This window comes from Strix uralensis, chromosome 18, assembly GCF_047716275.1.
Source record: "Strix uralensis isolate ZFMK-TIS-50842 chromosome 18, bStrUra1, whole genome shotgun sequence".
In the NCBI taxonomy this organism is placed as follows: Eukaryota; Metazoa; Chordata; class Aves; order Strigiformes; family Strigidae; genus Strix; species Strix uralensis.
Window position 1 is genome coordinate 14,975,156 of NC_133989.1, and position 14,903 is coordinate 14,990,058.

The following is a 14,903-nucleotide window of genomic DNA, read 5'->3' on the forward strand; positions in this document are numbered from 1 at the left end:
ACCAAACCATGGCTGAAGAGTCCCAGGTGGGGACCAGGGCTCGGTGCTGGGAGCCAAACAAGTGTGAAACAGCAACAAAAGATGGTCTTTTGTTATCATAAATAAATCAAACAATCCACCCGATTCAATGTACCCTTCAAAGCGTGACAACTGGATAAGACAAAAATGATGGCAGTAAGGAATAACTGTGTGAAAGGGGCTCCCAGAAGCAACAGTAGCTAGGAGCACCATAAACTGCACTTTTCATGGGTGTAGGCATCTGCAGGGGTGAATATTGCACACTAGCAAACAGTCATCACTGAAGAGATGTTACTCGAGATGGCTCCCAGCACTTCCCTCCAGAGGTGGACATTGGCCACGGCTCTGGGGTGAGCAAAGCCCCTGGCAGAGCTGGGCTAGGCTGGTGCTGCATCCTTGCTGGGCTCCCCACGGCTGGGACCTGCCTCCAAAGAGCTAAAAGCAATGTGGGAAAAGCCCGTAGGGACCGTGGGATGGGAGGGCAGGGGAGGTTCTCCTCCGGTGGCTGGAGCCCCGGTGTCACCATCTGTGCGGCTGCAGATTCACCCCCCCCAAACTGTCCCGGCCCCACGGAGCTCTTTGCCCTCGATGGGGAGGATGAACAAAGAGGTTTTACATAATCCCATGCGATCTGCATAATGCACGGCCCCCGAAACGTGCCGCTCTCACCCGCCACATCACACGGAGCTCCTGGATGTTCCTCTCCTCAGCCTGCTCCCTATTTCCCTGGCCAAGTACTGCAGCCAGGAGCAAAACCATGCTCCGAGCAGCTCTGCCAGCCCTCCAGGCATGGGTACCCACAGCCCAGTGCTTTTGGGGGTGCTGCTGGTGGCACCTGTAGCCTGACAGGCAGCTTTTGCTCAGGCACGTAAACACCAACGGTCAACTGGGGAGAGACCAAACGTGAAAGCTTGTTGAGACATTTTCACAGGGACACTTTGAGGGTCCCACACTGCTGGCAGCTCATCCTCAAAGGTCCCCTTCTCCACTCCCCCCATCACCTCTATCCTACCCCCGGGGAAGGAAACTCCTGCTGGAGCTTAGGTGCTGAGCTTTAGCCAGGGCTGAGCCTTTCAGAACTACAAAATACAGCCCCCTCAAGAGCTGAGAAAAGAAATCATCTCTTGGTGATTGCTTGTTTTGCTTTAAAATACAAGAGCAAAGCAAAAATTAAACCCCATTAGCCCCTGCAGCCAGCTGCTGTGAATGCAGAAGATGCAGTGCCTGGTCACTACAACCTGTGTGTTTTCAGGGCTGGAAGTGGCCACATCCAGCGCCTGCCCCCATGATACACACAACTCTTGGCCTTACTGCTAGCTGCGACGACACAGCAACAAATACACAACACACCCAGTTGCAACGGTGCCACGTGGAAGCAGCCCGGCACAGAAGTGGCTCTTTCCCCATAAATCACCCCAAGGGAGGGTCCACTCGACAGCAGCAGTGCAGACCCCGTCAGGCAGCACCTGAGGACGTGCCCAGGTGCCCGCTCGCCACAGGACAGGCATGAGCAGAGCCGGCAGCATCTCAGCATCTTCAACTGTCTCCAATAATACCGCCCAGAGGCTCCAAAATGTTGGGGAAAAAATAAATATAGCTCAAAGGAGAAGAAGAGATCGAAGGGAAATGGCCATTAGCAACCCTCCATCTGCAGTAAAAAAGCCAGCCATGTCCGGCACTCTGCATCTAATGGGTTTTTAATATTCTCGTGGCACGCACTGTGGTATATATGGTAAGAGACACTTGGAGGTCTTGCATGAGCACCATTACTCGGGGGGCTGCTTGCAGAGTTCAGGCTCTTCCTTTCCCTGCCAGCTGCCTTGTAGATGTAGATGTTTCAATTATTCTGTCAAGCTGCATATTCCAAATTAAGGCCAGAGAAGTGTCTCTGTCTTATATAGAAAGAAAAAAAAATATATCCCTAAAAGGAAAAGAAATGAACTCAGAAATTAATAAGGCTGATTGACAATGCTGCTTTGGAAACTCTGGTACCATATGGCATCCTTGAATGGCTGCAGTGCTGTTAGGATGGAGCTGACCAGCTGGAGAGTTACTGTGGGTTGTTTGTAATTGTAATAATGGATATCAGATGGCTGGTGTGGAGCAGTTTATAAATGAGAACAGACAATGAGCCGCACTGTTTGTCAGGAAATCATTGCTGATATGGGCTTTGCGCTACCCACCGCTCCCCGTTTGAGCTGGCTGCTCCCAGGGCACCCTGGGCTGCCGGTTGGTCCGGCTCCGGCCGGGAGAGGCGCGATCCTGGGGCAGGTACCGCATCGGCGACCGGGGCCGGTGGTCCAGCCGTGAGCAAAACTGCCAAAAAAACCCCCTTGCCCTCCTGGTACTTTGGGCAGTGACCCAGTTGCCACTCGGAGATGCCGTCAAGGCTGCTGTCCTCATGCAGAAAATGTGATGTGCAGCCGGGTGCCTCTCCAAGGAAGCCAAAGCAAACAGGGATCTGGCCAGGGATCCGCCAAAGCCTCAGGAGCCGTCCAGACTCGCAGGGCTGATGGGGGCTCGGATGCTGACACTTCCAGATTGGTTTTTGTGCTGAACAGCCGGAAAAATCATGACATTTCAGAATTTGCCTTTTAATGGATTTTTTTTTTAAAGCCGGTAACAGTGAAATTCATTATTCCAATTTCTGCTGATCTCCAGCTCTATGGCTTATCACATAACACGAAGCCTGAGTTTGGAACGAAAACGTCACATGCTTGTTTCCTCATCTTTTCCAAAACCTAATTCCATCCAAATTAACACAGGGCATTGCCCAGCTGAAATTTCCCCTCTGCTCCAGCAGAATCCACCCTGTGCCACATCACCTGGCAGCCAAGGGCATCGAGACCCTGCCTGGGGAGACCAGGGCAGGAGATGGCTGGGAGAGAAGGCTCCATTCAGGGCTTAGATGTTACGTCTATTTTTAATTCCCTAGTGTTCCTGGATTATTTTTTTCCCCAAAACTTACAACAAAAAAAGCCATAACCAAATTGGATTAAGCACCCTCCCACCGACACCCAGAGCCCCTTTGCTGGGGGCAACCCACCGAGAGCCAGCGGCTGGGCAGAGCCGGGCAGTGTGGCGGGGTAGGAGGAGCAGACCCACGTGTTGTTTCACACTCACACACATGCACGCCCAGGAACCCAAACACAGCTGGTCGCTCCGGCAGGTCTTATTTTGGGCTCAGCAGCCCTGGCACAGGGATGGAAGGAGTCCCGGCACTGGTGGGTTTTCTCCCTGCTCAGCTTCAGGCTGATGGCATCTCTGGTGTTGGGGCCAGGGAGCAGCAGGCGCTTTGGGACCGGCCGGCCGGCAGCCGGGAGAGCTTTCTAGGAAAGCAAGCTCTGTGGGAAGGTGTCCAGGACTGGAGCTGGGGCCACGGCATGTGCCAAGCACTGGGCAGAGCATCCATGAGCCAACATGCCCCTCTGAGCTCCTCTGCAGGGCATCTCCATGGCCATGAAACACCCCTACCTTGCTGTATATGATATAATTAAATATATAATTAAATATTTCTTATATTTCTTAGATAAATATTATATATATTACATATTTATTTATATTTGTAAGTTTTATATGTATTCTCATATAAATATTCCTTTTGTATTATTCTTATATATTATATAAATATTTCTTAGAAATGCCAGGGCCTACAAATCCTCAGACAAAACCCACTGTCAAGCTGGACATGGGCAGGGCAGAATGATTAAGGTCCATGATTGAAATCAGCTGGCAGGAAAACTTGCTCTAAACCATCACTCCTAACCAAGCTCTGTGGTTATTTCCCTGGAGAAAGACCTACTCCTGCTCCCAGCTCTGAAAACATTCCCATTTATACCGGAGCATGGCTCTTCCTCAAAACTCCCATATTTCTTTTTTTCCAGTTTGGAGAGGATTATTTGTGTCTGCTTATTTGGAGCCTCAGTTTCTAGGCTTTCACATAAAATGAAAGTGACCCATTCACTTTAATAACAGACATTCAAGGTTTGTCTTATTTATATCAACCACTATTTAGGGAAAATTGGCATTTGATTACCATGCACCAACCATCATAACCAATTGGTTTTAATTAGTAAGAGGACACTGAGATGCAACACAGACGAGACACAAGCACATTTTGGACACCCCCTCTGGAGCTGGACCTGGCCCAGGAGGCGGAAGGGCGGATGGCATCCCCCAGACCCAGCCATCGCGTCCCCGTCCCCACATCCCCAGAGGCCTCCAGGTGACCCAGTCGCATCCTCCCAGCTTTAGCCTGAAGTTGTCACTCGATAGGAAAACTCCCCCGCTTTCTCCAGCTCAACTTCGGCTGACCTCATCAGCAAACTGAACTAATTGAAGGAAGCAAAGTCAGAAAATAGCCCAATGGCCCTTCCTGATGAGGCAATCGCTGTCAAAGTTTGTTCATCACATCACCCAGCCCTGGTCCCCTGCAATGAGCTGCAGGTTCCCCATTCGACTTTGGCATCGCAGATGCATTGCTTATGGCTCTCTATCATGTTTTAAATCACTGTAACGGCAAGCCCTGACATACGCTGTCATCAGTTTAAATGCAAAGAGGTTTAGATTTCAAAAGAAAGAGGTATTCAGCATGAATCCTTACTCAAATATACTATTTTTTCCAGCACAGGCACTCAGAAACGCTGAGCACCCCAGGGTGCAGCCCTTCACTGGCGCCTGAGCATCCTATAGCTGATGTGGTTTGGTGCGCTCAGCTTGGCTTGACATCACTTGTTGGGTGTCATCTGTTTAATCAGTCCCCATCACCCAGAGGGGCCCCACTCGCAGCCGTGCCAGCGTCGTTGTTGGCTTTTATTTTACAGGGGTAATAGAGCCTACCCACATCCTCCCAGCCCCGGCTCGCCCCGGCTCCCACCCACACGCTGCCGGCATTAATGGGTTTACTTTGCCGTGCCCGGCAGGTAACGGCCTCCGAAAGTGGGTGTCAGTTTGTCATCCCAAGCCAGCAGCTGTGCAGCGGGCGAGTAGCAGGTGACAGCCTCATGTCCCCTCACGCAGGGCACGATGCTCGTGGCATCAGTGTGTCCTGGAGGGCCAAATTCAGGATCCCCAGCCCCGCTCCAAGCCCTGACATATCCCCAACACCACCAGCTCCCCATGCCCCTTCTCTGCCCTTCCAAGGGAGGTAGAAAAATACATGGAGAATCTGCTGGGGGGAGTTGAAAATCCAAGGCAGGAGCAAGCTGAGCGCTGGGACAGGCATGTGGTGGCTGTGAGTGTGACCCTTGCACAGCCATGCCAGCCTGAAGCCCTCGGCGAGCTCCCGGGTGGGATGAGAGCACCCACAGCCAGACACGGGATGCGGGAGGGGATGAGCACCGCAGCCAACTGGGCAGAGCCATCCCCAGCTGGGAGGGAGCGGATGAAAGCACACTGCCAGGGATGAAGCTGAGGAGGTGCAGAGAGGTGAAATAAAGTCAAATGGTGGGTGATGGCAGAAGTGACAAGCTGCAAGATGTACCTAAAGTTCCTTCCGCTTCAGACATCTGCAAAAAATATCCTATTAAAACTGAAACCGGGCTCCTACCCCTGCCTCCACTCACCCCCTATTTACTGAGATCCTGAACACCTCCAGGGTGGCAGATGACTAGTGCTTTGTGTCTGTGTTGGGCACACATGTCCCATTGCTGGAAAATGATAAAAAATTGTAAAAACACTGTATCAAATCCCAGAAAAGTGCTGTGTGCTCATACGAGGATGGGGCTGGCCATGACATTTCTTCATGGAGGAGCAGCAGAAACCAGGGGCACTCCGGGGGTGTGCAGCGAGCCCCCATCCCCGAGACTGGCTGTGCTCTGACAGCGGCTTTAGTTGCGATTTGCATTTGCAAAATGATCATCCCTTAGAGAAATTATGGGATTTACCCCAGAGGTGCAGGTCTGAGTGGAAATGGAGCACAGCAGTCAGGCTGGTTGCGATGCTGCCACTCAAGCAGCATTTCCCACCACAGGATGGGCCTTCTGCCTCCCCAGAGCCCCTCTGGACAAGGGTCCGCTCCGAGCATCCCCAAACCCTTCATCCTCCAGCCCATCTGCCGCTCAAATCCCCGCTCCCCGGCTGCAACGTTGGGGCGGCTCCCACTCCTCATTAGAGGTCGCAGCCCCTGAGCAAAGATTAATCTGGTGCTTGTGTGAATTTATCTGCTTGAAAAGAGAGGGACAAGCTCTGACCTCGCAGTCTGGAGACTGGTGGGGATTTTACTGTCCCCTGAGCTGTCAAGTCAATTCCCTGCAGTACCAAGCTGTTGTTCTTGGCATCTGCTAGGCAGAAAGACTACGAAACACCCCAAATATCTGTTTGTTTTAAAAGGTAAATATTAATTTCAGGATGCTGTTTACATAACCAGACTCTTCGAGCTTGAAGTCATTGCCTTTTGCTAGTTGTCACATGGTATTAGCGTGTATTTAACATTTATTTAACTCTACTTGGTCCTGCTTGTGCCAGATGGCAGGCAGCCTGTGTGGCTAGGCACGGGCTTAGCTGAGTGCTGCTCTGAAGCAAGAAAAGGGGTGGTTTGAGACTGCAAAGTTAAAAGTTTGAGCAGTTGTGTGGCTGCAGGTCCCCGAATGACACAAAAGCACACTGTGGCTCTGGTGTCCCCAAGGCTGGGTGGTGTGCCTGTGCCCAAGAGAGTGGCAGAAGCCAAAAGCAAGACAACCTGGGAAGCATCATCCTCTGACAAGTCCAAACCAGTGCAGGGGCTGGGCTTTCCTCAGCTCTTGCCATGCGTCGGGGACAGGGCAGGGTCTGACTACTTGCCTTTGACTCGTTGGCTTTGCATCACCTTGGCCTGATCCTGCCTGGCACTGAGCTCTCTCGAGCAGGTCCATGGGCCCTGGCAGGGAGCCGGCCCTGCAGAGGCCATCACAGTTTGTGTGCACTGGGTGGGAAACCCAGGGCTGACACCTTGAGCTGCAGAAGTGTGTGGGTGCCCGGCCAGCAGTGACTTGGAGGAGCAGATGACGTGGGAGAGGACCTGCTTGCTGTCTCCTGAGATCCTGAATGGCGAGTTTCTTCATCTCAGTGAAGAGAGGAGAGATCTTGCAAGGTGATGCACATCCCCAATACACAGCCCCGACTACTGAATGCTCACACGTTTGTTTTCCACCCCTCCAGTCATTGACTCTCCCAGCACAGGGCATTTTTGGGGTAACACAGCACTGCCTGTGTCACTTCTTTTTCAAACAATAAAGAAATGCAGCCAGATGGCCCTTGGAAAACAAATATGATATTCAAGACAGTATCACCATCTTTATGGCTGCAGCAGGCACCCATCAGCTTGAACATACAAACAAGGGAGATCTGAGATGGTTTCAGGGACAGGATTACAGTTTCTAAACTGGGCTGGACATTCTCAGGTTCATTCATGTTTGAAGAAAGGGACCTGTGTGATAAATAATGTCCACAGATTTTGTCACAGAATTATTGCCTGTTTGGGTTCAATAGCCGCTGTGCACTCAGCCTCCCACCTGGTGAACAGGTCTCATCCCACCCCTCCTCTCCTCCAGCGGTTCTTGCTCGATGAGATCCCATCCTCCTCCCACCGGGCACACGTGCCTCTCCAGGCAATGCTGACCTGCCTTCGTGCACTCGCATCGTGCCAGGAGAAACACTGACCGGACACCAGGACTGACCTCGGGAAACTCCACCAAGCTCCAGACCTCCCCTTCTGGCACCATCTGCCTGGCTTTCTTTTCACTCAGTTCTCACCCATGTTAATGATGCTTGTACTAAGCTTTCCGTTTTGCCTTGTTTTGAAAACCAGTTCTCAGTGAAGGAAGCAAGCAGGTTACTCTGCCATGATCTGCCCTGTGAGATAAACCCTTTATCTCATTTCCCACTCATTTTTATGACAGTAATTACTCTTTCTTCAACATTTTTAGAGCTACACATGCCTGTGAGATGAGAGATTTCCAAATAACTTACCCCCTTACTCTTGTGTTCACTGTTCTTTGATCAGACCTGTTAATCCCTGCCACCAGATTTGCCTCCCCTGTAGAGGAAATGGGAGGACTGAGCTGGTGTGAGACCTGGGAGGGGGACAGCAAAGGGGTGAGGAAGAGGCAGAACAAGGCTGAAGGAGCTGAGCTGTGGGGAGCAAGAATGGGCATATGTCTTTGCCTGAGAGAGCTTGCTCCAGCCCAGGGCCATGGTCATCAGCTGAGACCTCCCCTGACCTGGGAGCCTTCCAGCTCAGCATCCCGCTCCCTCCTTTTAACACGAGTCCACAGAGAGGAGAACGACCTTCAGCTGCCCTCAGCGACCTCACCAGCTGCAGGGACAGAGTCCGGGAGAGATACCTAAGCACCTCAGACCTGCTGGTGACCCACCTTGCTCCATACCCTGCTGTGCAGGGCCTTCCTTGAGGTGGGGGCTCACACAAACCCACACTTTGGAAGAACAGGAACGAGGTTGCAAAGTCCTCCTCCCAGAGACTGAGCTTCCCACCTGCAGACACCTTTGTCATGATGGTGGAAAGGTTTTTTTCAGAGGGGGACTCAAGGCCATGCAATGAAGGAGGTTTCCTTTGGCAGGACCTTTGCAGGAGATGGAGCAGAAGCTGGAAGGAGCACAGTGAGTGAAAGATGATCATACCCAGAAGGGTGCTTTACATCAATGCTTGGGTACAGGTGAGGATGTGGCAGGACAGGAAACAGAACTGAAAAAACCTGTCTTCAGAGCACAGCTCACTCAGCGTGGCATGAGCTGTGGTGTGGGATGCCAGCAAATAAGCAGAGCAGATGCCAAGTACCTGCTCATACAGCAAGCATTGTTCCCCCATGCACCAAATAGAGAAATACACCATGGAAGAAGAGTCCATGGCTTGACTGTCTGATACGCAATTAAATGTGTTAAAGATGGTGGGAGCTTTTCTTGACTTGTGGAGTGCATGTATGAATATTTTAAGGGGTTTTGTGTTTTACTGGGCATAGATATATAACGTGTATAGTAGCTGTGTATTTATAGTCCTAAAAATGTTGTTTGCAAAACTGTGGATGCTCAGTCAAGTGTGATATACATATATATATATAGACATACATATCTACCTCTGTAGGTTGCGTGTGTCTGCATACTGCACTGGGCTGAGAAGTCTTCTTTTTCTTGTCCCAAATACATCACATTTAAATGATAAAAAGAAAAGGGTTCCAAATAAAGTCCATGTGCCCGCAGAGCTTCCTTTTCTAATACATAAGCCTATTTCAAGGACATATAGAAACATCAGCTAAGTGAACAGGTGTTGCTCGGTTGGACATAAATCCATACTCATAAAGGCTGGGTGGGTTTTTTTTCTCTTACAGCAAATAAATGCTGTTCTGTGTACCAATGTACCAACAGAGCAAAAATTGCAACTGACCCCTTTGTTTGATGGCTGTTGATGTTTCCCAACCTCTACCCCAGCTCCAGAGAGCACGAGAGCAGTTCAGCTCACTGTATGGTTTACAATCTGGGGGGCTGGAGGCAGGGAGGCGGTGCTCCCCGCAGGGCAGGCTACCTCAGTGTGTGTCTCAGGGTGACATGGTCCCCCTGCTCGCAGACCATCAGGATCCGGAGCTCATCCTCCCTACAGGACCATGCCCATGCCCCAGGTATCACCCACAACCCTGGCACCACTCATCTCAGATCTCCTGAGAAAGAGCACAGAGAGCCCATTCCCCGCTCACACCTCTCTGTCTCTGTAGAAGACACTTGCTGGAGCAGGATGGCCACGTTTAAAACATGAGCTTGCTTCTGTGGGGAAGTCACATGTGACTATGGAAACATCCCCAAAGCTGCTGTCCTGAGCTCCTACATCTTTCATGGGCATTGAGGTCTGCAGGATCAAGCCCTGTATGTACCCTGTCCTGGTAGTCCATGGGTATTATGAGTGTTATTTAGCACAATCCTCTCCTCTTTGGGGTTTCTCTCTGCACTGTTTCATCTTTAGAAACAAAACAGCAATGTAGACCTGTAATGGAGCTGCTCTGTGCCCACCATGGCTTTACCTTGAGCAACACCAAAACTGCTAAACAGAAAAGGAAGATGAGAATACATTAGCTCCTCCTTCAAAGCTTTCCCCAGCACATCTCAGTGCTCTGCTATGCAGTCCCAGCCCTCCCCACCTCCTCCCCATTCCCAGCAGTGACACTTCACACCAGGGCACATCCCCCCAAGGTCGTGGTGCCCAGGACGGACGGGACACGGAGCAGGGCAGCAACGGCCCCACGCTGTCAGCACAGCAGTTCCCATCTCCTCCTCCGCACTCAGGCACATGGAGGGCTCCAGCGTGGGTGAGCCTTGGGGAGATGCCAGGCTGCAGCTGGGGAGCACGGCCAGGTGGCTTGGGGGGCTGCTCCCATCACAATGGTGAAGCCTCTAATGCAGCCCACCTGCTGCTCTTCTAGGGGCTTCACAGGCTTTCAAGACCAGCTAAATTAAAACAAAGTCCTTATCAGCACTCCACACAACAACCCCTTCTGCTTCACCAGTGTAAATTTGGCCACAGTGAGGCTGTAGATGACACTGAAACGAAGTGGTGGTAAACACAGGCCAGAGCCAAGCTGCAGCCAGCGCGGCATGAGATAAGAGCCTCACAGGGGATGCAGGCTCAGGCGGACAGGCTGGTCCAGGGAAGTGCTGGTGCCTCACAAGGGAAGGAAGCAAAGCCACAAAGTTAAAACAAGGACGATGGGACCAGATGGATGCTCCTGTCATTTTAGTGCAAACTTGGATCTGCTCCATCATGGAACGTCTGGGCGCAAGAGATGCCTGTTGCTGGCCAGCAAACTCAAAATGAGCCCGTGGCTCCCTGAGCATCCAGAGCTAACCACTGCCAAGCTTACCCGTAGCTGGGCTTTCCACAGGCTTCTGGCCAGCAACCACCAGCCCAGAGTTGGGTGAGGTCAAGCCCAGTTTGTTGGGAGCATGGTCCTACTGCGAAACAGCAACCCTGACTTGTGTGCCCTTTGCTCACCACCTGCCCAGACTGTTCTCAGCTAGCGATCCCAGAGGAGAGGAAATCTCCAAACTGCAATCCCTGAATAGAGAGAGAGAGCTTCCCAGCCAACCCTCATACTGAGCGTGAAATTGTATGATATGGAATATTCTATTGGCCAACTTGGGTCCGTTGCTCTGGCCGTGCTCCCTCCCAACTTCTTGTGCACCTGCATACTGGCAGGACATAGGAAGTTGAAAAGTCCTTGATTTCTTAGCAACAACTAAAAACATCAGTATATTATCAACATTCTTCTCATACCAAATCCCATACTGAATCCAAAACACAGCACTATTCTAGCTACTAAGAAGAAAAATTAACTCTTTCCCAGCCAAAACCAGGACACAAGGACAGGAGACTGGGTCCTGGCCCTGCTTCCACGACCACATATATATTTTATTACTGGGAACAGAAACCCTGGCTATAACCCAATTTGTAGACACATGATCTTCCTCCTACAGCTACTTTCAAGTCTTTGAGGAAGTCCCTGACCCAGCTGGCCTACTTGCAGTTTCCCTAGAGAACACTTATCATGGCAAATCCCACCAGGAAGGAAGGAAGGTTGTGCTTAGTTTTCAGATGCCAGTCAGACTTCAGCACGAGGCTGCAGCCTCGACAAACCCTGGGCAGGACTCTCAGTGAAACTCTCACGTTCACAAACTCCAGCATTTCTGGGCTTTGAGGTTCCTACCAGAGGTAAATGGCACTCAAGCTTTGGACTTTGTCAGAGTCAAAACACTCCTGTCTCAGCTCTGACGTGGATATTTGACTTAATTTCTGCGGTTTTTTTCCATGTAAATCTAAATGTGTTTTCCTGTGGCCAGACTCCCTGAGGTATTTGTGGAAAGGCAGCAGCCCATGGGAGATCTCCTGACACACAAACCTCCCTGGCCAACAAAGTCACACTTAACCGTAAGAGCTTGTAGCAAGGCTTTTGGGAGACCTCATCACTCTACAACTACCTGAAAGGACATTGTAGAGAGGTTGGTGCTGGTCTCTTCTCACAGGTGATTAGTGACAGAACAAGAGGGAACGGCTTTAAACTGCAACAGGGGAGATTCAGACTGGACATGAGGAAAAAAATTTTCACAGAAAGAGTGGTCAGACGGTGGAATAGGCTGCCCAGGGAAGAGGTGGAGTCACCGTCCCTGGGTGTGTTTAAGGGTCGTTTGGATGAGCTGTTGGGGGAAATGGTGTAGGGGAGAACTTTGTAGAGTCGGGCTGATGGTTGGACTCGGTGATCCCAAGGGTCTTTTCCAACCTCAATGATTCTGTGATTCTGTGATTTTCAGGTCCCCCTTTCCACAGAAGAAGGACCACGGAGTTAGCTGGTGCTTGGGAAGAGTCCCATTCTTCCTTATTGCAGCCTTTCAATAGATAAAGGCTTCTAAGAAAGATGGAGAGAGACTTTTTTACCAAGGCTTGTAGCGACAGAACAAAGGGCAGTGGTTTTAAAAAGAAAAGAGGGTCAGTTTAGATTGGATATAAGGAATAAAGTTTTTATGATGAAGGTGGTGAGACACTGGTTGCCCAAAGAAGTTGTGGATGAGCCTTTGAGCAACCCCGTCTAGTGCAAGATGTTCCTGGAGTAGGCTGAGAGTAGATTGGAGTAGATTGGAGTAGATTGGAGTAGGTGTCCCTGTCCCCTTGACTAGACGATGTCCAAAGGCCCCTTCCAACCCAAACCACTTCATGATTCTTCATCCCACTTGTTCTGCAACTCTTGAAACATCATCTCCAGGACCTGATGTCCCTCCGGGCCACCCCTCGAGGCGCGGGGCTGCCCTTGGGCTGCGGGCCGGGCCGAGGCAGCTCACACACTTCGGTTACAGCACCCGCGGCTGCAGCCCGGCCCCGGGCCCGCGGGTACCGTGACACCTCTGGGTTAGCGGGGAGGCCTCAGCGCAAGGGGGGACGACGGTGAGATGGTTTCGGGGAGGCCATAAGCCACAATTAGGCTAAAATTCATTCATTAAATTCATACATAAAGCGCCGCCTCTGATCAACCCGGGGCGTCTCGCTCCGCTAACCGGCAGCAGGCCGGGCCTCCCGCGGCCTTGCCGGGGCGGGCCGGGTAGGCCGCGCCCCCGGTAGCGTCACGGCGAAGGGCCGGGCCGGGCCGGGCCGGTGGGGCCGCGGCGGGGAGCGGGAGGAGGCGCCGAGGAGCCGGGCGATGGTGGGGATCCCGGGCGGCTGCCAGTGTAAGAGCCGCGGCGCGGGGGGGGAGGCGCCGACCCGCTTCGGCGCCGCTCGGACGGGGCGAAGGGCCTAGCGGGGCCGCGGCCGGGCGGCGGCGGGGGGGACGCCTCGGCCTGGCCGGGCCGCGGGCGGCGGGGGGCGGCGCGGCCGGAGGCGGCGGAGCGGGGGGCAGCGCTGGTGCTCAGCTCCCCGCCCCGGGCCTGCCCTGCCCCGCCGGGGGGTGCAGGGAGGGTGCTGCGCCCTGCTCGGCTCTGGTATGGACAAATGTCTGCTATAGGTGTGTGGTTGGTGTGTGCTGCTCAGCGTGCGGCTCATCGCCCTCGGAGTGCCGGGAGCCGCCTGGGGGCCCCCACCTGCAAAACCAGCCCAGCAGCAGCCCCGCGGGGTTTGTTTTTCGGTTCCAGGCTGGATGGGGCAGGGCGGGCAGCGGCGGGGCCGCTCCCCGCAGCCCCCCGGTCACCCCGCCGCTGGGCCGGGAGCGGGCCGGTGGGCTGGGCAGGGCCGGAGCCACGCCGTGCGCTCAGGCGGCAGCGACCGAGCGTGGACGAGAAGCCTGTCTGTGGCAGCATCCTCTGCAGCGTGGGGCTGGGAGGGTGAATAACTGAGCTCTGTTCTCATTAATTTCTCAAAACAGGAGGTTTGTTTCCAGAAGCTGCACTCTCTGAAAGCCATGAGGCCGGCAGGAGAGCAGGGAAGCGCGTTGCTGCTGCCGAGGAGCAGGGTAGATGGTTAGTTAGCCTGTGCCTCTCACCATATTGACCTCCTGATCGTTTTTTCTCATCTGTGCTTGTATGCGCAGCGTTTGTTTGTCCAGAATCGGGAATGGACTGTGAGCCGTCCCAGGCAGAGGAGCGAGGTCCGGACAGGGCCGCGATGTCGGTGGGTAGCGATGTCCAGGCCGAGAGCCTGGATGGGCCATTTACCCACGGGCTGGATCACAGCCTCACAGCGACTCAGTTGATAAGTCATAGTTTAGTGAAGGGAGAAAAGCACTTAAAAGCACATCCTAAAGCTCAGAGGAAATGAGGGAATTTTAACATGAAGTGTGATTGCTCATAGGGAAACAATGTAAAGATAGATGGTGATGCTAATGTGGAAACCACCCTGAAAGCTGCATTCCCAATAGGAGAAGGAATTACCAAGTGACAGAAATTGCAGAGGGTGGGTGAATGCTTTATCATACTGCTTAGTGCAAAATGTGTGGAGATGTTCAGAGTGAGTTTGTTATTCCTTAAGGCAGTTACAAATATTAGCCTGTCAAAGCACACAGGCTTGAAAGAGCCAGTGGCCCAGGCAGCGGGAGGAGGGCACAGCAGTGAGTGAGCTGCGTTAACATCCCCATGGGTTTACAGAACCCTGGTACCTGGTTGACGGGCTCCTAACCTTGCTGCCAGGGAGGGCTCTTCATTTCGTCTGCCTTGAAGAAAAAGCCCCACAGAAGGAGGTTGGGTGAGATCATCTGCTTTAACCTCTCTGTTCAGAAGTCAGCCCACTGTGCCTGATCTGTCTCCAAGCTTCCTCTGCAGTCACAGCAGAGAAACTGAGGGTGATTCATCTCACCAGTCTTGGACACCTCTCTCTGGATGAGACGAATTCCATGCTGGAGGTGCCTGGGCTTTTTCATTGACTGCAAGGGGAGTCCTGGCTTTGGCAACAAGGAGTTAGATGAAACAAATCCCACCCAGTGTGTCTG

The 14,903-nt window shown here is 52.5% G+C and overlaps 1 protein-coding gene across 1 annotated transcript in view; it reads left to right on the plus strand.

The window, feature by feature from the left end:
- The first annotated feature begins 13,131 nt into the window (after window positions 1-13,131).
- CBFA2T2 (CBFA2/RUNX1 partner transcriptional co-repressor 2) overlaps window positions 13,132-14,903 on the plus strand; it is a 64,269-nt gene continuing 62,497 nt past the window's right edge. The window contains exon 1 of the mRNA XM_074887959.1: window positions 13,132-13,212. Within this exon, the coding sequence (XP_074744060.1) occupies window positions 13,185-13,212 (28 nt within the window). The 5' untranslated portion in view covers window positions 13,132-13,184. The remainder of the gene's footprint in view (window positions 13,213-14,903) is intronic.